Below are 27,003 nucleotides of genomic sequence, written 5' to 3'. Positions count from 1 at the left end.
CTGCTTGCTAACTGGAACTGGGCGCATTCGTGACGTTCAACTCCCGGTATAATTTTTTTTTACAAAATAAAATAATGCAAAAAAAAAAAAAAAAAAAAACGATTTTTGAAAATGTAATAATCGATTCATACTCGTCCATAACATACTCGCGATTAATCAATAATCGATTTTTTTTCACCACCCTTATTTGGAACACTGTGCAACAATCCAGTTCTTCTTCTCCTTAGCCCAGGTAAGATGCCTCTGACGTTGTCTGTGGTTCAGGAGTGGCTTAACAAGACAATACGACAACTGTAGCCAAATTCCATGACATGTCTGTATGCCTTGACCCCAGCCTAAGTCCATTCCTTGTGAAGTTCACACAAATTCTTGAATCAATTTTGCTTGACAATCCTCATAAGGCTGAGGTTTCTCCCGGTTGGTTGAGCATCTTTTTCTTCCACACTTTTTCCTTTCACTCAACTTTATGTTAACATGATTGGATACAGCACTCTGTGAATAGAATCTTTGGCAATGAATATTTGTATCTGACCCTCCTTATGAAGAGTGTCAGTGATTGTCTTCTGGACAACTGTACGATCAGCAGTCTTCCCCATGATTGTGTAGCCTAGTGAACCAAACTGAGAGACCTTTTTGAAGGCTCAGGAAACCTTTGCAGGTGTTTTGAGTTTTGAGATTAGCTGATGTCAGCATATTATAATTTGTTGAGATGGTGAATTGGTTGGTTTTTTGTTGAATGTGAGCCAAAATCATCACAATTAAAAGAAACAAAAACTTAAACTACTTCAGTCTGTGTGCATTTAATTTATTTAATACAATATTTTCACAATTTGAGTTAAATTACTGAAATAAATGAACTTTTCCCTGACATTCTAATTTATTGAGATGCACCATATACACATATTAATAAAATGGAAGTTCAAAATAATGTATTTTAAATTGAAATCATGTTTAAAGAATTGAATTCATCCTATCGGACCAAAAGATCCTTCTCAACAAGCAAACCGGTGAAACCAGCTATTTGTTTTGTAAATACATAGTCTTATAGAGGTTTAGACTGATTTGTTTATTTCTGTTTGTCAGTTAAAATTTGAGATAATCTGTAACACAGCAATGATTTTCAATTCAGAAAACAGAGAAGAAAACCAGGCAATACTTGGTGCCAAAAACCTCAAAATGAAGCTTTATGACAGACCACATGACAATTACTAACAGGAAAACACATGAGTGCTATTCTCAAACACTGGCCGAGCTACTCTTAATGAAGTTCAAGAGTGGTACACATCAGTGTAGGGCCTTTAAAGAGGGTTTTTCCTGTTGCTTTAACCACTGCCTAATCATAGTCGTGAGACTCGTGACTGGCAGAACAAACATGCACTACACTTCAGAGTTTCTGCTGCCCAGCTGCACAAACTGACAAACAACCCTGGCGCACACATAAAAATGTGGTGATTTCAGTGGGTGTTATTTGCCCAGTGCTGTATGTGGACAACTGCCCGGGGCTTTACAAACAGTATTGCCCATGCACTTTCATTAAGCCCTTTGATAGGAAGCCAAACAGTCTGGTATGGTGTTATCGACATGGGAGATCATCCATCATCTTAACCATTTCATTACATAGAATTAGCAGTTCGAAAACATTCTCCAAAAGCTGGAAACCAGGACAATTTCTGGTGGATGTAAACTTTTATAGGCCAATGCGATATTATTATTAAGCCCAACTGATTTTCATCTAGTTTTATTTGGTTTTGCTTCTGCAGAAGGGTATCCAAGTGTATATCCAAAGGCTGTGATGAATCACAACTTATTATAATATCATAATTGGATAGTGACTACCACTGTGCCAACATCATAACATAGCACAGAATAGAAGAGGAGAATACTAACCACTTGCAACTGTGGCCAATCAAGCTTCAAAATTTGACACAAATCTGTAAGATGGTAGAAATAAACTAGCTATAGCCTACATAATAGACAGGGGCAGGCTGTGTCATGCATCCTCAAAAACCATAAACAAAACTACATAGGAAAAATAATCAGATTACAATAAGACAAATAAGAATGTGGTTTGAGCTGACCAACAAGTTTTTGAAATGAATTATTGCCTAGCAGGAGTATGAAACTATCAAAACTCAATTATGTATGATAAACAAATCTGGTACTGAGTTGCCAATTCCAACTGCCAAAATCCTGAAGCAAAACTAGACAGTATCATATATGCTAGTCAGCATGTCAGAGTGTCTTCAATACCTTGCATTAGGAAAGCTTGTGTAGTGACTGATGAGGTTGGGCAAGGGAGATAGACGAGGCTCTATTCTTAGTTTCCCACCCACTTATTCCCCGACTTTAATAAAAAGAACTTCTTCACTTGACGGAATAATGGCGGAGAGCTAGTTCACAAGACTGTTAAGATAGTTAATCAGCGAAAGAACACGTTTATAACCAAAAGGAACATTACTCAGTAGATGGGAATGAGTCTCTGACAGGTTCTGCAGCTGTTTGCAAGGCAAGTAGTTTGCTGATATATGAAGTTGGGGGGGGGGGGGGCAGTAAAGCTGACACACTATGGTGTAACTCACCAGAATATGAGCCAATGGTTATTTATCTCTTTACTTCTTCAATAAGAGCAGAGCATCCAATGAGCAGTGGTGGAGGATGTAAGGCAGGGGCACAGTAAAATGTTATCTCTGCCCAATTCATGAGGATTTCTGTGCTGAAGCTCACTTGCTATTGACACATTCGAGTCTGATGACAAATTTTGAGCATTTTCTCTGAAAATGTTTTGGATAAATGAAGGTTATGCTCAGTCTCTGAACAAAAATAAAAACTCATACTAGACTGTAAATAAAACAAATGACAAAGATTATTGAAGCATGACACTATGGAGTTGAAGTAAAGTAAAGTAGCTATCGAATATTTTAGTAATCGAGTATTCTACCAAAAATTCCATTGATTAATCGAGTAATCGGATAAAACATGTTTTTGCTTAATTAAAATGCAATATTAATTATGCAAGAGAAAATAAGACTTCTGGGTCTCTTAAAATGAACAACTAAGTTTCCTTTTTTAGAGAAAAAAATACAAGTATTTTTTAAATGCATAGAATGCAATGCATACATCAAAAACATAAATTTGACAAAGTTGAGAGATGAATTAAGTGCATTTAAGTGCCATTGAGTTGGGGTTTTAAATAAAGCATTTTCTGATATGCACATTAAAAATTACTTTATCTTTTAATTATTGAAAATTAAGCAAATACACTGTCAGAGCAGTTCTGGAGATGTTGTTCATGTGTTCACGTCCTTATTTAGTGAGACGACAGAAGCTGAAATCACCGGAGCGTCACGCGTGCTTCAGTGTGTGATAAAGGAAGTTGTGCTTCTGCTCCATTCATTAACAGAGACACGCAGAACATGCAGGATTCATATTTAAATAGACTGTTCCGGCTTAATATTTACAGATATTAGTCCATATCGTGATTTGATGTAAGTGCAATGACCTATTTTTGATTAATTCATTCAAAATTTGGTGAATTCCGTGCTATTCCGCATTAAACTGTAAATTCAGTTTTTATGACTGGATTTTGCGATTCCCTCCGTGTTTTCTGCATCGCGGAAATCATAGGGCCCTAGTTGTGGTATGCCAACTCTGTCTTGCAAAAGACACATGCCACGACGTTCTATTGACGTTTGCCCGCGCCCTCAAATCAAAACACTGCTGACTCCTTGCAATATGCGCTTTCAGACGCAGCGCTTGTGTCTCCTTCCGCTTTGTGGGTGATGTAAACACGTTGTGTCACATAAAAAAAAAATAATTGCGAAAAAACCTGACGTGAGAATTTAAATAAATTAAGAGAGGTTTCGAGGCAGAGGAATTTGCCTCAATCATTTTTTGTAATCGAGTTACTCGAGGAATCGTTTCAGCCCTAAAGTAAAGAGACAAAAATACGCAACTGTTTTAATTTCTTATTGTGCATGTTGTTTGTACTGTCAAGAGCTACACAATTGTGAGGATTTTTAATTGCAACAATCTAAAATGTGTTTTTTAAAGGCTTCGTTTGTTTGCTGTGTTTGTTTGTAAGCCTGCACAAATGAGTAATTCTGTAATCAATATTACTAAACTAATAATAATCATCATTAAATAAAAATATTAAACAAAATAGTAAAAATCACCAATATACTAATATTACTGTTACTAACTTCACAGTAAAAAAAATTCCGGCAATTCCGAGAATAACTTCTAAAAACAAATATAACAAATATATTGCTGAAAACACATTTCAAAGACTGTGAACGATGTAGTAATGAATTTATCTATCTCCTGGATGTTTGTATGTTTGCGCAGCACGATCTCCGATCTCACAAACCAAAATAATAGACATGATTTTGTCAGGCCACATGTAAAATCAGATGAATTATTATAAAAATTATTAAAATTAATACGCATGGATGATAGTTGATTATAGTTGACAGTTGATTATCTATAATCGTTGCATATAATGTGCAAACGGCAATCGAAATTGGCTGGCGCTCACATATAATCATCCTTGTACTGATTTCAGCAAATCTGTTCGAGCGAATGCACACAACCTGATTAATATTTATGAATACAGTAGCTCATTAATCCTTAGTGCATTTTATATCGTTCTTATTATCTTATCAGTTTTTTTGTTAAATTTTTCCCCTTTTTTTTTCTTCAGAAAAACAGAATGACCAAAAAAGCACCACCATCAGTCCAGTTAAAATGTTCAATTAAAATGACTAATATGCCTTCAAACATGGTTTTCAAGTTTTAATTCTAATGACTAAAAGGTCTATCATTAAATAATACTTGATTATAGGGCTGGTCTGAATGCCATGTTTGAGTACAAAGTTTTGGTAGTAATCAACACAGAATATTCGAAGCTTCGGATGGAGAGGCTGAACATCTCTGCATGTCGGTCTGTCTGTTTGCATTTTTATTATGTCGAGAATAGGGATGCTCATATTGACCGTTTAACCGTTAACCGAAAGTAAAAATTTTGACCGATTAATACTATCAGTTAAACGGTTTGACGTTTTTTTTAGGTAATTTTTGTTTAGTTTGCTGCATGGTTTCGAAAATAAAATAGCCTAGGCTACTATATAGCTTATTTATTAACTCACGGAGCGCGTCGGCACGCTCAACCACACCCGTGACACATGCCTGCAGATTTTTTTTTTCTGAGCAAGGGAAGCAAAATGAAGCGAGCGAAAAGAAGCACTTTGTGGGATTATTTTAACAGAAAGGGCGACGAAGTTACCTGTAAATTATGCGGCGCCGTATTAAAATACAGCAGTAGCACAAGTACGATGCAGTAACATTTACGAAGCAAACACCCACAAGCTTCGAGTGATGAAGGGCAACAAACTCTGCCCTCCATGTTATCAGGGAGAAGATGCGATGCACGGCGATCTCAGGAGATGACGCACTGATTATCCAGAAGCAGATGTTGACATCTACATGAGAGACGATCCTCCTTCTCTGGATATTAATCCTCTTGACTGGTGGAAAGCAAATAAAGGCGCTTCCCGAAGCTGGCCACTCTAGCGAGACGTTACCTGTGTATTCCCGAAACATCTGTCCCACTGTAGAGGGTGTTTTCTGCCGCGGGTCTAACTGTCAACAGGTTGCGCTCCAGACTGACCCCACATCACGTTGATATGTTGCTTTTTTACATAAAAATTTGACAAGGTTTTGAGGTAGGGCTGCTATTTTTATTTAACGAAAAATCTTAATCTAACGGGAAAAAATCCGGTTTGAAAGCTTCGTTCAAACGGATTCGGTGTTTTCTTTTTGTCATCTTAATTTGTTAATTATTTAAGTTAAAAATATATAGATTTAGTCTAGGCCTAGTTTGTATTTAATTTGTATTATTTTATTCTATTTTTCTCTCACTGTCAGAAATGCTGCAGGTGCGTGGAAATTTAAACGGAATCCAGGTTCTGTTGTTGATCTGTTCTGTATGCTGCTGTTTGCACTTTGCACGTTAAAATAAACCCTTTGATGGAAAAAAAAATTGTTTGTATTTTTTTAAAGGGTCACAGATACGCGTTAATTTTATTTGTATTTAATGCCAATTCAATATTATAATCTTATCAGTTAACGGTTAATAATCGATTAACGAGCGGCGGTTGTCGGTTGGGAAAATTAATCGAAATGAGCATCCCTAGTTGAGAACCTTTCATCCAATCGACTTCACGTGTGGTGGGTGTGTTGCTGCGGACCCAGAGTGAAGTGTTACAATTTGGTGCAATATGGACATGCGACACGTCCAGAATTAATAAGCTTTTAATAAACTACAGAACAGCGCAAGCCGGAAGTGGAAACTGCAGTCGTGATAAAAAAACACACAGGTCTGTTTAAAGCAATACTTTTAATATAGACAAATTATTATTAGGCTGTGCTACTGTATGTTTCTTTTATATATAGCTGCCGTATTTGCAAGTATTTTCCAAGTAAATTAAATGCTCATTACCATTACCATAGGTAAAATTACTGATTAACATGGAGGATAAAAGAAGCTAGTTTTTTTACACCAACAATGTACTATAGGCATACTACTTAAATTAAATTAAATTTATGCATTTAGCAGACGCTTTTATCCAAAGCGACTTGCATTCAGGCTATACATTTTTACCTATCATGTGTTCCCGGGGAATCGAACCCCCAAACTTGCGGTTGCTTGCTTGCTAGCGCAGTGCTCTACCAGTTGAAGCTACAGGAACACTTACAGAATACGAGTTTTGGGACTCCTTTTTTTTTATATCTGATTTTTCCGGTGTGAAAAATCAAATAAATAGAAGGTGACTACGGGTATAATATCAAAAATCCTTCACAGACCAAAATGTCTCAGACATTTTTTTTCTTTTTTTTTTATTGAACGTTGCGTAGCTGTTTAACTTGGCTGTCTGATCAAATAGCGCACTTCTGCTTAGCCAGCTATGGAGAAACTGGTAGTCAGGCAACAGAGTGGCATTATTGTTTCTCTCAGAATTAATGAGTGAAACAATGTTAACACCATAAATATAGGCCGACTCCAGTATATGTAATTGTTAAAAACATTATTATGAGTTGCACATCTATAAATGAACACAATGTTAGGCATCACTTTGTAATGCAAAGTGGACGCATTCATTTAAATCATTTGCAGCTCTTGCAATTTGTTTATTGCTATTTTGCTATTATTACATTTAATTAGTACAGTACAGACCATTCAGGCTTCGCATAAGCAAGCCATCACTCTAATTGAGTGATGAACTAGACTGATTAGGGGATGAAGAATGTGGCCTACTCGACTCATTTCCTGCCAGATTCAGCGATGACACACAGCACTCCTCCCATTCACAGCTTCGGTTTGAGTTACAGCGGCGTGAAGACTGGAGGGATATGAGAAAGACCGTACTGCACACACTCATGTAAAGCCCTGCCATTCACAGTGCTGAAACACAAGACTTCGGGACCCCAGCACGAATGAATTATCCATGAGCTTTTCCGGAGATATCTTCCACCCTCCTTCCGGGCTCTTTGTTTCTCTTTCTTTCACTTTCCACGGCCAAAACCTAGCTCTGCGCTGAACATTAAACTGTGGGAAGCCATTTTGTAATGGTTGACCAGAATGTCAGAGGCCTTTAAAAAATAGATCCCCACCCACCCTTGAACAAATTAGTTGTCAGCCAAGAGGGTAAACTGGAATGCTAAACCTCCTCATGTGCATGAACAGACAAGACATTTCTTCGGGGCAAAGATAAAGCAGGTCAGCCACTCCGACTTCCACGGTGGATCCGCCAAGCTCCCCTAGGAAGAAGCCCAATGATGGGGACAGGCAGGCTTCCCCGTCACTGAGTCACCAGGCGTGAAAAGGAAGGGAAACCGGAGCCATACCTTGGGGGAATCAGTGGTTAAAAACACAATACATAGGAATGAGAGAAATGCATCAGTCGGCAGTGACTGGAAGAGGAGGACATCCTTAATCTGAAGTGTAGCGCATTAATCACAACTCTGATCTGACACCGAAGAGACTGCAACCTTATGGCGACTATGCCAACAGATGTCCGCCTGTTTGCACACTTGACAGCTTGTCTGACACCATCAGAAGTACTCAGATACAACACGCGATGATGATTATTGTGCTATCAAGCAAACTTCTGGGTCTTGTTTTGCGTTTGAGAAAGCTAATTGGTTTACAGGGTGCACTCAATTCAGTCAAAAAACACAGAGAACACTGGCAGGAATTAGCCAAAAACAAGCTTGAAATGAAACAGGTTATGTCGGTCAGTTTAGAGAATGGCCAACGGTCAATTGTCATCACTGTACAGATATGAGCGATGCTTACATGGCCAACAATGTGCAATGCCAGAGAGTGAGAAACATTATACTGAAAAGTAACATCTTAAAGTCTGATGGGCTGAAAAAAAAAAATCCCTGCGTTTAGCGATTCTTGCTTCCAATAGCTAAAAGAATGCATCCTGCAGCAGTATGTGTGTCCAGCAGTGACCTGGGGGGGGAGGCTGTGTGACGCCGGGGTGCTGTACAGTAACCTAAATCCAGACAAGGCGCGTGGGAGCCGGCCAGGCTGCTGACGGAGGCTAAAATCACCATATGAGCTCTTCATCCTCTCTAGAGGCCCCACAGACTTATGGCACAGTACAACACAGCACTGTCTGCAGCTGACCACAATACAGTCCCACACACACGGACACAAAGGCCTACCACGTCACACATTTTTATCAGGGCAACAGGCTGCACGAATCTGCATTTTCCAAATATTTGTAGGGATAAGGTGAATTTGTTAGGATACAAAACAGAAGTAAATAAAATAATCTGTAAACTTAGGTGTTTGAACCAGTCACAGAACTTCATTCTGCTACTGTAGGCTGCAAAAATAAAATAAAAACACTATTAAAAAAATGGTGGTTTGTAAGATTTTTAAATGTTTTATAAAGTTAAAAACATGCTGCATTTATTTGATAAAAAAAATCCAGAAAAAAGTTGAATTGTGAAATATTGCAATTTTAATATAATTATTTTCTATTTCAATGTAATTCATTCCTTTGGGGGTAGGGGTTAAAATGGGATGAAATTAGAATTAAAGGTATCGAATAAACATCTTCTCATGGATATTACCCTAAACAACCCACTGACTAGTCATTATGAACATGTGGTTTTGCACTGACTAGTTCACTAGCTTGATCTCCCACTTGAAGGTCTTGTAAGTTGAGCCACATATAAACTACATGTCCTACATTCTGAAATACTGAAGTCACTGCTTCAGTTAACAATTAACCCAGCAATAGAAATCATATAACAGCGGTCAAACGATTTGGTTGCCATTGACACTGAGTGACCAGAATACAAAGTCTCATACTAATCATTCTCATCTATGACTTCAGTGCAAGATGTAGTCTCTTCCATAAGGTCTGAGTCTATCATAACACACAAGGTTAAATGGTGTGACTTCAGGTGCATAAACATCATAACAACTTAACAAAAACCTTGAGTTCAAAAAAGTGGTTCAAAATAGGAACAATGCAAATGCTATAGCGGTCTGAGTCATACGTGGTGAGGACAGTCCATAAAACAGACCTTTAACACAGCAACATGGCTTAAACTTGCATAATATAACGTTACAAAGATGCATTTAAGAGTATGATAAATGTAATTTAGTTTTAAAATATAAAATGCTATAAATAGAAAGGTTACACTTTACCCGTAAAACAAAAAAGGGGGGTCAGCAAGATTTTATGTATAGAATTTATAAGAATGTTTAGCATCTGGTGTAGGGAGAGGAATACTAGCATCTAAGCTCTAAAGGCAAACAAACACACAAACTCAAGCACGTGTATAACAACTATCTGTTGCTTTCGCTCCCTGTGCTTTCATTCGAGGCATTTATTTACACAGGACGGGTGACGGCCTGGCACTGATCAATAGTGTCAGTTTACAGTGCTGCAGACAGCCCGAACAAACAGTATATCCTCCAACAAACCCACAGCTGGACTTCACATCAATATCACACACAGGAACGTCTGAGAGGCCACATGCTCCAGATACCTACACAACACAACCATGAACATTAAATGATCATGCGCAAAAGGATGGATGAAAAAAAGATATAGAGAATAGAGAGAGAATAGAGGAAGAGGAAACAGAAACAGAAGAGGAGAGAAGGAAAGAAGAGGAAACTGACAATCAGGCTGCACGTGACAAAGAAACAATAACAGCAGAGCGCTGCTAGTGCTCCTTAATGAAGAAGCAGGATTCCCCAGTGTGCAGCCCTCTGCTTCTAGCACAGGCTCACAGTCACAGGCAGTAAGCCACTTTTCATGCTGCTGCTTTCACCTGATGCAAGTCCAGTAGCTTGCATGCCATACAACAGCTTTGTACATAAAGCATAATCCAGGCTTGAACTAGGCTGCTGCACATTACAAAAAAAAATATGCTACTGGGCAAATGATTATGGAGAGGACATGGGATGTTCATTCAATAAATCATTCACAGCATCTACTCTAAAGTCAGCACATCAAGTCAACATAACAGGCAAACATGACTACATTTGCACTGCAGGGCTTAATGCACAGATCTCGTTTTTGTGCCACCTGTTTTCGGTCACTTAAGACTATGTTTGCATGAGTGATCACCAAGAGGCATTGTTAAAACAACAGGTCCTTGTTAGAAATATGTTCAGGAATTGACAAAACATCACAATAATCTGATTAGACAATTACCATTATAAATGAAAAAAGACTTCGCAATTCACACTGAAGATACTCACTCATACCAGTTACTATGCTGCAATTGAGTGATTTTGCATAGTCAAAAAAATAAAACTATTTATTCTCACTCACGTTATTTACATCGTTCGTGCACACAAACTTAGACAACATGAGTCAGTGAGAGTACTTATGGTGTTTCTGTTTATAATTATGCTCTTTTTTACTTTACTGTAAAAAGCGTGTCTGGCATGTCATTATTGCTTCATTCTTGTACAAACAAAGTGGTTCTGGAGCTATAGATAAAAAAAAAACAAAGCTGTTACAGTTACATAAAAAAAGAACGTTTTTATAATTGATGAAAAATTGTGAAATCACCAGAGTGTTCAGATGGGTATCAGATTTTGAACCACATGAAAAAATGTGTTGTAAGTGTGTATTTTGTTATGGCAAGAAAAAAAAGCCACGCACTGTTCGGCACCCACTATTTAATGCACATTTGCTTTGCAGTGCATTTCTGAAAATACACATTGTTCTTGCAAATGTTTAATTATTAACAGATTTGCATTATTTAGCCATAAGTGGTTAAACAAGTATTTGAGTATGCCTCAAATTTCCTAATTGGTGCAATGCTATTTATGACGCATCAAGTTAGAATACAAAAACAGTGAGCATCAATCTAGCATGAAAAATGAAATTGTTATACCACAAATATTCTGAGAACAAAGCAAATATACCCAAACATGATAACAGAGTTTAACTGGACATCCTGGGCTGTACAATAATATCAGAAAATGCAATCTATATCTTTGCCAGAAAACATCAAGCACAATGACATGCATTGCATGCATTGTATAATCTGTTTAAAACAGGCATAGCATTTAATAATGAGCAATTTATTCAACCCTATTTATTTTGATTGGATTGAATAGCACACCGGGAGTTTAGTTAAAGAAATGCTAATTGTGGAAGCATCAACACATCATTTAGTCTACAGAGGCTTTAAGAATCAGCTTCGCCAAATCAACTAGTAGCTTTACAGGTTTCTGAGGTATACAACAGAGTCCCACTAACACCAGAGGTTAAACACAGCTGTTTTTCAGTAACAAGCAAATGTTTCGAAGCCTGAATGGCCTTAAAGTTTATTATCCCCGTGTGTGAGCATGTCTGTAACAGCAACAGTGAAAGAAGAACTTATAATAGAAGCACAATACATATCAAGGACTCTGTAATGTTTTACATTCTTATACGGTTGCATCCAGACTCCCCTATTCATTAACAACAATAAAAACCATACAGCCCAACTAATCCACAAAAAAATACCTTCAGGGTGAAGAACCGCTGAAAACATGTAAAGTCAAGTACTTTCTCAGGGCACTATCAGTAAAGACCTTTCCAAGTAATGAGGAAACAACAATGAGAAAAATAAGAAACTTGCATTTTCTCCTGATTACTATGTAACCATGAAAACTTCCGAGCAAGCTTATAAAAAAATAATAAAAAATTAAAAATAAAAAAAAAACCTGCAAGGAAGTGCATGCTTCAGTGATGAAATTAACAGAATTCTGCCCCTCTTTTGACCCCTCTAATGAATTACTGAAAGGATATAAGCAGGTCACAAATGTCATTCATCTCAATAATCTGACATCAGGTTCTACAATTCAGTTGGACATGAAGAAAGTAGAAATATAAATCATTTAGGTAAAAAAAAAGAAAAGAAAAGAAAACATCTGAATAGGTTTGTTTTTATTGTTGTGGTCAAACAATTGTTTAGCAATTATTGTGTCAAAAACAGAAAAACACAATAATTAGGTTCTAAATATCAATTAATGAACACCAGTAATACAAAATAAACTGTATTATTACCGTGCAAAGAGCACATAAAACCCATAATATCACTCAATCATAAAAATAATATGATCACAGAAGCATCATCATACTTCCTGTTGTGTGAAACATGAAAAGAAGGACATACTGAAAGACTGAAAGAAGAAGCATGAATCAGGGGAAAGCACTGCAAATGACACCATTAACAGACACAAACAACAACTTCAGCAAAGCCAAATATATTTGGGAAAATAATCCAGATTTGGTTAAAATATATAAATATAACAATAATAAAAATAATATCAAACATAATACTTTACTCAAAAATGTACTCAATGTACCTGTTTCATTGAGGAGGAATTTAGAAAAACTGACCATAACAGAATTTAAAAAATAGATTTTTGAGGAACTTGACACTTGAGTCACTCTATTGTCCTCCTCGGGCACATTAGTTTATTGTCTACAACCCCCGCTGATAAGGTCACAAAAAGCATACTGCCATCAAAGCCTCCTCGACACTACAGTGTGAAGGTGATGATTGTCAACACTTATCAGCATGAAGCCATAACACAAGACTACCAGGAATCTGTGCCTAAAAAGGTCGTGCAAGTTGACTGCAAACTATTTTTTTGAACATTATTGTCAAAAGATCACGTTTTTAGGCTAACACGTGGAATTGGGTACAAGAACCAGTTCTTTTGCTGATACTGAAATGATTTGACTCACGCACCATACTGTACTGAACCTCATGAACCAATAATAGTTACGGTTACATAGCACTAAAGGCTCGTGAGACTTAACTGTGTGGAGTTATTAACTTGTTGTGCATGTGCTGTTGTGAATTTAAATACATGAATTTGAGTTAATATTTTACCACATTATTGTTCGTTTATGTTTTTTAAGCATTCCAACATAGTATAAGCTCATTTTAAAGGACTGCACATATGTCAGTAAATGTCTTTCAAAAAATATTATGTAAACAGCTATTGCAAGCATAGCATTACATGTAGCCTATTCATCAACATTTATCTGTTGTGCTGAAATTATCAAATTAAAAGACAAATTAAGATATTTTATTTATTATTAAGAACAGGGGGCAATGCCTTATTATTAAGAACTTTGGGAACCAAACAACATCGGAGACCATTGACATTTCTCAAAATAGCCTCTTTTATGTTTCACAAAAGAAATAAAGGGTTGGAACAACACGAGGGGGACCAAATGAACTATCCAGAAGAATCATTAAGGAACCAGAATCATTAAGAGGAATCGTTCCATCCTTATGATTCCCACATCCACTGCTATGTTAAGGAAGCTACTGTCCATAAACAAGATTCGATGCAGTGGTTGCCAAAAATTGCCGTTATTCATTAATTGGAAAGCGATTATGTGAAACATCTCAAAACATACCAGCAAACAAGACACTGAGAATAACACTGAAAAAGATCTAAGATTCTATCACACAGATAAAAAGCTTGCATGCTTCGGTAACCCAAATCCTCTGGACTTAAATGACCTGTGAGTCTAAACTGTGAAGCAGCCATTGAAGAGATTCATCGCTCATTGTTTCATGAGACAGACATTCCTTGTCCAATTAGAATTCTTTTCATGGGCCCAGGGGGATAAAGCAGCACAGCTGGAGGCGCTAGGTTTGTCTGTGGCCCTACAGATCTCCACCTCTGCTATGGACATCTCTTCCACAAACAAACTCAAGTGGCCACAGAGGAGATGTTGTGAGACACAAATGCATCTGTGTAAAATAAAGGCCGGCACATTCGGAGCTCTCTTATTTGTGCGGGAACAAAAAGTCTTTATATGGTGTCGTCACTGCCTTCATCAAAGCGGTTCATAGTACAGTGTTGAGTCTGACACCAAAATAATTCTGCCAGACAAAAATGGGGCCATGGGAGATGTTAAAAAACACCATTAAATCCGACTAAACGTCAAACTTTCTCACATTAAAATGACAAAATCCCCATGTAATCCACTATATACATCAACTGCAAACAGAAAAAAAAAGGAAAAGCAGTTACACTGCAATATGGTTAACATGAACCAGAGTTAAAATCAACTAACCAAGTAAAATACTTCCAATGCATTCATTAATCAGAGTTAATATTAATTTCAACATTTACTAATTTATTATAAATCAAAACTTCTATCTTGCTAATATGATTTAATGGACCTGAGCTAACATGAACACTGAACAGTATTTTTTTTTTACTGGCAAACGTTAACAAAGATGAATAAATACTGTAACAAATGTATTACTCCATGTTAGGTAATGTTAGTTAATGCATTAACTAAAGGGGCCCTGTTGTTACAAATATTGCTTTTAACTTGCCCCTGTTGAGTCTATATTACTGTCCAAAGCATATAACCTTCTAATTTAGCATTTACTGATCTTTCTAATTCATTTAGTCATTTAACAGACGCTTTTATCCAAAGCGACTCACAAAGTAGAAGCTATTCCATAAACACTGATGTGTCAACAGCAGATATGGTTTAAAGAGACCAGTCCTTCAGGGCACTGTCACTATCTCTCTGATGATATCATATCAATGAGATCAGTATGCATCAATCATATCCTGTACATTTCCGAGAAGTAATTTCCAAAGAGTAGGGAAACATATCCTCCTCAAGAAAACCCCAACAGCGGATTGTGAAAGAGTATATTAGCATATAAAGACCAGGCATTGTAACCCTTTTTTGACTTGCTTCAGTGATCAAATCTAATAAGTGCACAACACAAAGCTTTTAATGAATAGTCTGCCACACACGATAGTCTTGATATCTTAATAAGTTATACAACAGAGACACAGCCATCCAGATCAGGGGAACCGAGAAAACAGCTGCCTTCGCTTCATTCAGTTAACGTTAATGCTCAGCTGATTTATAAGTTAATCCAAAATAAACCATACAGAGAGAGCTGCTTTCGGCTGATAACGTTCACATGAGTCAAAATAAAGCTGACTACTGCACTGTTTATATAGATGCTGATGAAATGAAAGACTGCTTTTCGTGTTAGCATGTGTTTAGCATGAAGAGCCAGGCTGCTGCAATTCGCCCCAGCGGCAGAAGCTAGCAGAGTCGCTTAGCCTTCCATATACACATTACCGACAAATACACATCGATGGTAACGGACTAAAAGTAGAAAATGTCAATTTACCCAGTAATTATACAGTTAAAACGATAAGAGAGATATTTGTGGTGTTTTACCTGTCAGTCGGATTTTGATGCTTGACCCGTTCCTTCGAGTCCCAGGATTCGACATCACTCCCACAAAATAACCAACGAACTTTCTCCAGGATAAACCCAAGACGCTCGCTTCAAGCGGAGAGAAAAACGTATAAAAACGCGCTACGCTAATATGTGGGCTGTGCATGTGTTTCTAGGCGATAGAACGGTATTATTTCCGTCTGGCAAATCCCCTGTAGCTTTCAGACTTAACAACACAGGCTAACATTTTTTTTTAGCTCAACGGCGTTCTGACATCACGTTCGTACAGCTGTACGTGCACGTACTCGCGGCCGGGCACGAGCGCGCTCTTTCGCCCAGAGCTTATTCTTCCCTTTTTTGGCGGATGGCACCAATTTCGCGCATTACCGCCACCTGCATGACAATCTACTGTATGCTACCGCCAGCGCTGCGTGTTCAGCTCCTCTGGCTTAATTAGGGCTCAAGCCCAAAGGGCGAGAGGCCTATTGTTTTCCTTAGGATTATTTTTTATTATTATTATTATTATTAGGGCTCAAGCCTGGAGGGCGAGAGCCCTATTGTTTTCCTTAGGATTATTTGTTATTATTATTATTAGGGCTCAAGCCCGAAGGGGCGAAGAGCCCTATTGTTCTTCTAAGGATTATTCTTCTTCTTATTATTATTTTTTTTATTTTTTATTAAACCTTCCGGGGGTTTTTGGAGGCCTTAACATGCTCAAAAACTCTTGAAAATTGGCACACACATTGGAATCTGCGGCCATCAGGACGCCACAGAGACTGGGACCCGGGCGTGGCACAGGGGCTCTACAGCGCCCCCTGGAACACCGTCAGAAATCTTGAACCATAGCTCACACACACTTTCATGTATTTATATGAAACTCAGTACACTTATAGATCTCATTGAGCCGAACAACTTTCGCACTCTATGTCATAGGCTCCGCCCAACAGGAAGTCAGCTATTTAGGGCTGTTTATAAAAAGCATGCTCTGGAATTTGATATACTTGTCATAGGTCTTTTACTTGATTGCCACCAAACTCGGTCAACATGATCTCAAGACATTGGGGATGGAAAATTGCGAGGGGATTTTTGATATCTCGAACGGTTTGCCCGTGGCGAGGCGTTGAAATTATGGCGAGAAATGAGAAACAGGAAATGTCTAATAACATCCACATACATTTCCTGAATTTGATCAAACTTCATTGGTTTGTTCGTTGTATGATACCGATCGCATATATGTGACTATTAAGAGTCAACATTATAGCACCACCAACTGGCAGCAGGAAGTGTGTCATTTTCAAAATGCTTTGAATTCAGCATCTTATTTTTACTCTATTTACTTAAAACTTCATCAGAATAATGAGAAAACACGGCCGATGTAAATCTGTTGTGGGGATATTGATATCTGATATAGTGTTGCCATGGCAACGTGTCAAACTTGAATGTTCTGTTATGGTGAGTTTGAGGCAGACAACAAGCTCAGATTTACATGAAACTCAAAACACATATCAGTATTAGTGATAGCTAGACAATGGCAAAAGCTTTTAAAAGGGCGTGAAGGAGGCACTCTATAGCGCCACCTTTTGTCAAAAGTGGGGGGGGGTTAGTTTTAGCTACAGACACCAAACTTGGTACATAAATTGTTCTTTTCAAGACGGACAACTTTCTAATTCACAGTCATCAGCTACGACCAACAGGAAGTCGGCTATTTTGATTTGAATATTTAAATTGAGCTCTGATTTAATGCATACTCCTCACAGGAAATGTTCACTATACTCACCAAACTTTGTCTACATGTTGAAAAAACATTGAGGAACTTAAATTGCGAACGGATTTTGGTTAGCTTGAACGGTTTTGTCGTGGTGATTTTTTGAAATGACAGTAAAAAGGGAATCATTAATTGTCTTGTATTTTTAAAATTGCAGCTTCCAAACACTTAAAAAAAAATCATACAGAGATCAAATCATTCTGAGGACATATGCATAGTTTCATGACTTTACAACACTGTATGATTAAAAGAAAATTAAAAAACTGTCAGACATCTCAACTCACTCTGTCCCTCTGTTTGAGGAATGTATGTGTGCTGACTGAGTGTGTGTGTGTGTGTGTGTGTGTGTGTGTGTGTGTCTGTGATTGGGGGATGGGCATGAGCTGAGTGGCAGACACAATGAGAGAGAGAAAGAGAGAGAGAGAGAGAGACTTAATCATCTCTTTAATCACCAGAAAAAAAAAATTATTTTAAATTGTTATTTTTTGTTGCTTTTGCTAACATTGCTGTTTTCATTACAGCTTAAGAAATCTCTTAGGCCTTATCCTTTTCTGACAGTTTCAGGAATTAAAAACAAAATTCTAAAAATACTTATTTGTGCTGCAAATAATAATTTAAATCTCATTTGATACTGACCTATTCCATCCTGTGACATGACATTTATCTTAATTTACATAATCTCATGGATGTAACAGTAAAACTGTTCAGCTCACAGATGAAGACTAAGCTGTAATGCAAGCAGAACTTTCACAAATGCTTATAAGTCATTCAAGGATTTTATAACACTGTAAAATAATGTCTAATTTGTTAACATTAGTAAATGCATTGGTAACACTTTATAATAACTGCACTCATTAGTAAATAGTCAGTTCATGCTTTATAAAGCCTTGTCCCAATATTAATAGTCAGTAGTAAGCAGCTTATAAATACAGCTATAAATAGCTTGTTCTTGGTTTATAAGCACATTTATTAAAAAGGAGAGTAAAGGGTCAGTTATCTTCCTATGAAAAATAAAAAAATAAAAATAAAAAACAACAACACAGACTGATACAGAACTCAGAAATTTTATTGTGGATTTATGATAAACTCAGCCTGTAAATGAATCATGCTCCTCCAAGAAGACACAAGTAGTTCACACTAAACTTTTTCAACATGATGCCAATATACTGAAGATGTTAAATTGTGAATGGGTTTAGGATACCTTAAATGGTGTGGCCATACCGATTTATTAAAGTAACATAAAAAAATACAATAGTTATTTTACTATATCTTTAACATTCTTCATTCCAACTCTTCATAATTTTTTATATACGTAGAAGTCATCATTTGAAAGAAGCACAGCAAGTTTCATAGCTTTATCATTTTCAAGAGGCAGCTTAAAATTAAAACTATCATAACATATAAATCAAGATTGCAATTCTTAGTACCAATAATGGCCACCAGATGGCGATATATGATTACTTTTAAATAATTATTGTAGAAACAAGTATGATTTAAATCATTTATAGAAATCTTTCAAAGAAAAATAATATGTATTTTACTGATAAAATGACCCTCACTTAATTAGAATAATATGCTGAAGTATTGTGAAATACTGTGTATTAAGAATAATTCTTTATAGGCTTTATGGACAGATAAGTTTTGAGTGACTCTTGAAGGATCAGCACCACATCCTCTTTTACCACTGTTTAAAGAATTTATCTTACAGAACAGGTGCGAATGAATTTTGGATAGCTTGAATGGTTTTGTCATGGTGATTTTTTGAAATAACAGTAAAAAAGGAACCAGTAAATGTCTTTTATTTTTTTAAGTGCAGCTTCTAAACACTTCAACAAAATGTACACATAGAAGACAAGTCATTCTGAGGAAATATGCATAGTTTCATGACTATACAACACTATATGGATGATAGAAAATTAAAAAAACTACCATACATCTGATGTCACTCTGTCCCTCTGGGTAATGTGTGTGTGTGTGTGTGTTTTTGTGTGTTAAGTATGTGTGTGTTAAGTGTGTGTGCTGAGTTTGTGTGAATGTGTGGGAGAGGGGATGGGCTTGGTGTCAGAGAGAGAGAGAGAGAGAGAGAGAGGGAGGGAGACTTAATCATCTCTTTAATCACCAGCAGAAAAAAAAGCAATTTTGTGTTGTTGTTGTTTTTTCATCATTACAGCTTAAGAAATATCTTAGGCCTCAACATCAACTGTTGCTAGCCTACTCCCAAAATTAATAGTCATTAGTAAGCATTTTATAAATACAACTATAATTAAATTGTTCATGGTTTATATGCACATTTATTTTGAGGAGATTAAAGGCTGTAATCTTCCTAAAAAAAACAAGAAAAAAAAAAAAAAAAAAAAAAAAACCAAACAAACACAGAACTCAGAAACATTTATTTCAAGATGCAATAAAAGAAAACTGTACACTATATATATATATATATATATATATATATATATATATATATATATATATATATATATATATATATATATATATATATACAATTGCATAAGTTTATATTTATTTTTTTATCAAGTGTATAGCTAATAATAATAATAATAATAATAATGCATTTTATTTAAGGCGCCTTTCAAACCACTCAAGGTCACCGTACAACAAGTAACAACAGTAACAATATTAAAACAAAAAATAACAGCAAATAACAATGTCAGTAAAAAACCACAATAATATTAGAATAGCACAACATATTGTGGAATACTATATTAAGACTTTATATATAGGCTTTATGAACAGATAGGTTTTAAGAGATTCTTGAAGTACTAGCATCACCTCCTCTTGTACGACGGTTTGAGGAATATATTTTCCAGATAGTACCGCCGCTCCCTATATGCAGAATACGCAGTCTTCGTAGGGCACCAACTCCCAGAGGGGGCACCATCCCAGTAGCTAAAAAAAAATAAAACATGCGCCATTCTCCCATCCGCGCTCGCGACCGCTCGGACATTTGCGGATGAATGTTCGTAATTGATGGATGGACATCTATGCCCGGGTAAAAGATATCAGCAATCCGGCACAGAGAAAAGAAAAATAAAGTAAAAAACAAAACAAAAACAGGCATAAAGTTGGCTTGGCATTGGACATTCGAGAGTCTCAAATTTAGGGGCCGTCTCTAAAGTTTCATGTAATATTGTTATACACTTTTCTAACGTCAGTAGCATTTGAAGAGAATGACTTACAGTCATAAAAACAACTGTAATTGTTCATCTAGGTGACAGCTATAATGCACCATTAAATTGAATGTTTGATATTTATTAAAACAAACTGTAAGTCATATGTAAATTATGCTACTTTTTCACATGGGCTCAAAAGCAAATTTGAAGCTCAATAGCATTTGAGGAGAAAGACTTGCAGTCATAAACCAATTGTAATGTGTTCATTTAGGTGTCAGCTACGATGCACAACTTATAAATTTTTTATATATATTAAAATAAACTGTTACTAAAGTTATATATATTGTTCTGTGTATGTGATTTCAAAGTCTAGACGGGTCGGATTAACCCTTTAACTGCCATATCCCTTAAAATTTGATTGCCAGAGGGTTACTGTAAATGCTTATGCCCGCTGGGCACAGTTTTCCCGATGCCACCGGGGTGGTGTTGCACTGACGGCTTGAGCCCGCCATCGCTGCTTGCAGCTATATTTAGGGCTCAAGCCCGAAGGGGCGAAGAGCCCTATTGTTCCCCTAAGGATTATTCTTTTTCTTATTATTATTATTATTTTTTTTATTTTTTATTAAACCTTCCGGGGGGTTTTTGGGGGCCTTAACATGCTCAAAAACTCTTGAAAATTGGCACACACATTGGAATCTGCGGCCATCAGGACGCCACAGAGACTGGGACCCGGGCGTGGCACAGGGGCTCTACAGCGCCCCCTGGAACACAGTCAGAAATCTTGAACCATAGCTCACACACACTTGCATATATTTATATGAAACTCAGTACACTTGTAGATCTCATTGAGCTGAACAACTTTCGCGCTCTATGTCAAAGGCTCCGCCCAACAGGAAGTCAGCTATTCATGGCTGTTTAAAAAAAGCATGTTCTGGAATTTGATATACTTGTCATAGGTTTTTTACATGATTGCCACCAAACTCGGTGAACATGATCTCAAGACATTGGGGATGAAAAATTGCGAGGGGATTTTTTATATCTCGAACGGTTTGCCCGTGGCGAGGCGTTGAAATTAGGGCAAAAAGTGAGAAACAGGAAATGCCTAATAACATCCACATACATTGCCTGAGTTTGATCAAACTTCATCGGTTTGTTCGATGTATGATACCGATCGTATATATGTGATTATTAAGAGTCAACGTTATAGCGCCACCAACTGGCAGCAGGAAGTGAGTCATTTTCAAAATGCTTTGAATTCAGCATCTTATTTTTACTCGATTTGCTTCAAACTTCATCAGAATAATGACAAAACATGGCCGATGTAAATCTGTTGTGGGGATATTGATATCTTATATATTGTTGCCATGGCAACGTGTCAAACTTGAATATTCTGTTATGGTGATTTTGAGGCAGATAACAACCTCAGATTTACATGAAACTCAAAACACATATCAGTATTCTTGATAGCTAGACAATGGAAAAAGCTTTTAAAAGGGCGTGGAAGAGGCACTCTATAGCGCCACCTTTTGTCAAAAGTGGGGGGGTTAGTTTTAGCTACAGACACCAAACTCGGTACAAAAATTGTTCTTATCAACACGGACAACTTTCTAATTCACAGTCATCAGCTACGATCAACAGGAAGTCAGCTATTTTGATTTGAATGTGGATTTTTTTTTTACATTTAGCTGTGAATTAATGCATACTGCTCAGAGGAGAGTAACACTATACACACCAAACTTTGTCTACATGATGCCAAAACATTTTAAACAACTTAAATTGCCAATGGATTTTGGATAGCTTGAACGGTTTTGTCATGGTGATTTTTTTAAATGACAATAAAAATGGAATTATTAATTGTCCTGCATTTTTAAATTCCAAACACTTCAAAACCTTTTTTCATACAGAAAAAAAGTCATTCTGAGTAAATATGGATAGTTTCACGACTTTACAACACTGTATGGATAACAGAAAATTAAAAAACTGTCAGACATCTCATCTCACTCTGTCCCTCTGTTTGAGTATATGTGCTTCAGACTTCCATTGTCTGAGAGAAATAGCGCCCCTACAGGTGCAATTACCGGACTTTTACTTTCACTTTTAAATCGGTTAAAAATACAAATACATACTTAGATTTAATTCACACTGACAAGCTAAACCAACATATCTGATTATTACCGGTTCAGGGCTCATGGATAAATAATTTCTGGCCAGAGATACGTGAGAAATAGGAGAGATGAATCACCCGCTCTGATCACGAGCGTCTGGAGTAAAGAGCACAGAAAAAACGAATTTATTCCTGTTTTAAAGCTTTTAAAAATAAATTATTACAGCGATATCACACAATCAACCAATTAGAACACACCAAGAGCTAAATTCAGATGTTTTTGAACTGTTTGTGTGAAAATTAAATATTCGCGGCTGCCTATCTGAAATCACCGCCTCCGATCAGCGCTTACAGTGTCGAGCTCAAAACAAACGAATTTATTCTTGTTTAAGAGCTTTTTTAAATAAAATATTACCACAAATGCACACAATAAACCCATTGTAACACTGCAAGAGCTAAATGCAGGTGTTTGTGACTCGTTTAAGTGTGAAAGACTATTTGACACCGCGACTGGCAGAATAACATATCTCTCGAGCTGCAGGATTCTGCCTTTCGTCGTACGAACGAACACATAACGGACAAGATTATTTCAAAATAGCTTGGCGAATATGAACGAAAACAGCCAATTGAACATAAACTGTAGAGAAATAAATCTGAAGTGGATCTACTGGATTTGAATATTAAGTGACCGCATATACCAGCTGCTTCTGTCTTCAATTTGAATCTATAAAAAAAATGAAACTCATTCATCTTGGCTGCTTTTTTAATGTGTGTACGTATGTATTTATTATTTCGCTCTAACAAGAATTAATCTATATTTAATTAAATCAATTACATTTTATTTTACATTTTATTTGTCCATTTCTGCATCTAAACGCCTAAAAACATAAAACATGATCTATTATACTATTGTTAGCAATTTCTTTATCGTCCAATTTTTCTGGTGTACACACTTTTATTTTCATAATAAACTTGTTTGTTAGATTATACACAGTTACAGTGGTCTATAATAAATATTGACAGGTTTTATTCAAGCTGTTTAGAATGATTGCAGTAGGCTAATTTTTTTAAATGTAAATCCAAAAAAAAAAAAAAAAAAAAATTAATAAAAAACATTGGAAAACAATAACTGTTGTACTTTTTTTTATACATTTTGTATAATTTCATAGTTTATGCATTATAGTTATAAAAACAAATAAATGTAGCCACTCACATAGAAATAGGCCTTATCCTTTTCTGACAGTTTTAGGGATTTTTAAAAATCCTAAAAAAACTTATTTGTGCTGCAAATAATAATTTCAAACTCAAAAAGTAAATAGTCAGTTCATGCTTTATAAAGCCTTGTCCCAATATTAATAGTCAGTAGTAAGCAGTTTATAAATACAGCTATAAATAGCTTGTTTTTGGTTTATAAGCACATTTGTTAAAAAGGAGAGTAAAGGGTCAGTTATCTTCCTATGAAAAATAAAAAAATAAAAATAAACAAACAACAACACTGATTGATACAGAACTCAGAAATTCTATTGTGGATTTATGATAAAATCAGCCTGTAAATGATTTCATACTCCTCCAAGAAGACACAAGTAGTTCACACCAAACTTTTTTTAACATGAAGCCAATATACTGAGATGTTAAATTGTGAATGGGTTTAGGATAGCTTAAATGGTGTGGTCATAGCGATTTATTAAAGTAACATAAAAAAATACAATAGTTATTTTACTATATCTTTAATTTTTTTCATTCCAAACTCTTCATATTTTTTTATATACGTAGAAGTCATCATTTGAAGGAAGCACAGTAAGTTTAATAGCTTTATCATTTTCAAGAGCCAGCATAAAATTAAAACTATCATAACTTATAAATGAAGCTTGCAATTCTTAGTACCAATAATGGCCACCAGATGGAGGTATAGGATTACTTTTAAATAATTATTGTAGAAACAAGTATGATTTAAATCATTTATAGAAATCTTTCAAAGAAAAATAATATGAATTTTATGTATTTTACTGATAAAATGACCCTCACTTAATTAGAATAACAAGCTGAAATATTGTGAACTGTATATTAAGAATAATTCTTTATAGGCTTTATGGACAGACACGTTTTGAGTGACTCTTGAAGGTTCAGCCCCACATCCTCTTTTACCACTGTTTAAAGAATTTATCTTACAGAACAGATGCAAATTAATTTTGGATAGCTTGAATGGTTTTGTCGTGGTGATTTTTTGAAATAACAGTAAAAAAGTAACCAGTAAATGTCTTTTATTTTTTTAAGTGCAGCTTCTAAACACTTCAAAAAAATGTACACATAGAAGACAAGTCATTCTGAGGAAATATGCATAGTTTCATGACTATACAACACTATATGGATGATAGAAAATTAAAAAACTATCATAGATCTGATGTCACTCTGTCCCTCTGTCACAGTGGGTAGTGTGTGTGTGTGTGTGTGTGTGTTTGTGTGTGTGTTTGTGTGTGTGTTAAGTGAATTAGGTGTGAAACTATCAGGGAGCATTTAGTCTCCAGCGCCAACATTTTACAGAACTGACACTTTCCTGGAGTCTCAGAATTACTCGGCGTCAGGTTCTGAGAGATCTAAGATTCCAAAAAATGATTTAATTAGAATACCATGAAGTATTGTGAAATACAGTCTTGTTCAAAATAATAGCAGTACAATGTGACTAACCAGAATAATCAAGGTTTTTCGTATATTTTTTTATTGCTACGTGGCAAACAAGTTACCAGTAGGTTCAGTAGATTCTCAGAAAACAAATGAGACCCAGCATTCATGATATGCACGCTCTTAAGGCTGTGCAATTGGGCAATTAGTTGAATTAGTTGAAAGGGGTGTGTTCAAAAAAATAGCAGTGTGGCATTCAATCACTGAGGTCATCAATTTTGTGAAGAAACAGGTGTGAATCAGGTGGCCCCTATTTAAGGATGAAGCCAACACTTGTTGAACATGCATTTGAAAGCTGAGGAAAATGGGTCGTTCAAGACATTGTTCAGAAGAACAGTGTACTTTGATTAAAAAGTTGATTAGAGAGGGGAAAACCTATAAAGAGGTGCAAAAAATGATAGGCTGTTCAGCTAAAATGATCTCCAATGCCTTAAAATGGAGAGCAAAACCAGAGAGACGTGGAAGAAAACGGAAGACAACCATCAAAATGGATAGAAGAATAACCAGAATGGCAAAGGCTCAGCCAATGATCACCTCCAGGATGATCAAAGACAGTCTGGAGTTACCTGTAAGTACTGTGACAGTTAGAAGACGTCTGTGTGAAGCTAATCTATTTTCAAGAATCCCCCGCAAAGTCCCTCTGTTTAAAAAAAAGGCATGTGCAGAAGAGGTTACAATTTGCCAAAGAACACATCAACTGGCCTAAAGAGAAATGGAGGAACATTTTGTGGACTGATGAGAGTAAAATTGTTCTTTTTGGGTCCAAGGGCCACAGGCAGTTTGTGAGACGACCCCCAAACTCTGAATTCAAGCCACAGTACACAGTGAAGACAGTGAAGCATGGAGGTGCAAGCATCATGATATGGGCATGTTTCTCCTACTATGGTGTTGGGCCTATTTATCGCATACCAGGGATCATGGATCAGTTTGCATATGTTAAAATACTTGAAGAGGTCATGTTGCCCCTATGCTGAAGAGGACATGCCCTTGAAATGGTTGTTTTCAACAAGACAATGACCCAAAACACACTAGTAAACGGGCAAAGTCTTGGTTCCAAACCAACAAAATTAATGTTATGGAGTGGCCAGCCCAATCTCCAGACCTTAATCCAATTGAGAACTTGTGGGGTGATATCAAAAATGCTGTTTCTGAAGCAAAACCAAGAAATGTGAATGAATTGTGGAATGTTGTTAAAGAATCATGGAGTGGAATAACAGCTGAGAGGTGCCACAAGTTGGTTGACTCCATGCCACACAGATGTCAAGCAGTTTTAAAAAACTGTGGTCATACAACTAAATATTAGTTTAGTGATTCACAGGATTGCTAAATCCCAGAAAAAAAAATGTTTGTACAAAATAGTTTTGAGTTTGTACAGTCAAAGGTAGACACTGCTATTTTTTTGAACACACCCCTTTCAACTAATTGCCCAATTGCACAGCCTTAAGAGCGTGCATATCATGAATGCTGGGTCTTGTTTGTTTTCTGACAATCTACTGAACCTACTGGTAACTTGTTTGCCACGTAGCAATAAAAAATTATAAAAAAACC

At 36.4% G+C, this 27,003-nt stretch overlaps 1 protein-coding gene across 1 annotated transcript in view; it reads right to left on the bottom strand.

Annotated features, from left to right (window-relative positions):
• The window catches only part of LOC113050104 (E3 ubiquitin-protein ligase SMURF1-like), a 34,008-nt gene extending 17,951 nt beyond the window's left edge, over positions 1–16,057 (bottom strand). Inside the window, 1 exon segment of the mRNA XM_026212790.1 lies at positions 15,777–16,057. Within this exon segment, the coding sequence (XP_026068575.1) occupies positions 15,777–15,942 (166 nt within the window). The 5' untranslated portion in view covers positions 15,943–16,057.
• Positions 16,058–27,003: the final 10,946 nt, after the last annotated feature.

Source organism: Carassius auratus, chromosome 3 (genome assembly GCF_003368295.1).
Source record: "Carassius auratus strain Wakin chromosome 3, ASM336829v1, whole genome shotgun sequence".
NCBI lineage: Eukaryota > Metazoa > Chordata > Actinopteri > Cypriniformes > Cyprinidae > Carassius > Carassius auratus.
This window is presented reverse-complemented; position numbering and strand designations above follow the sequence as displayed.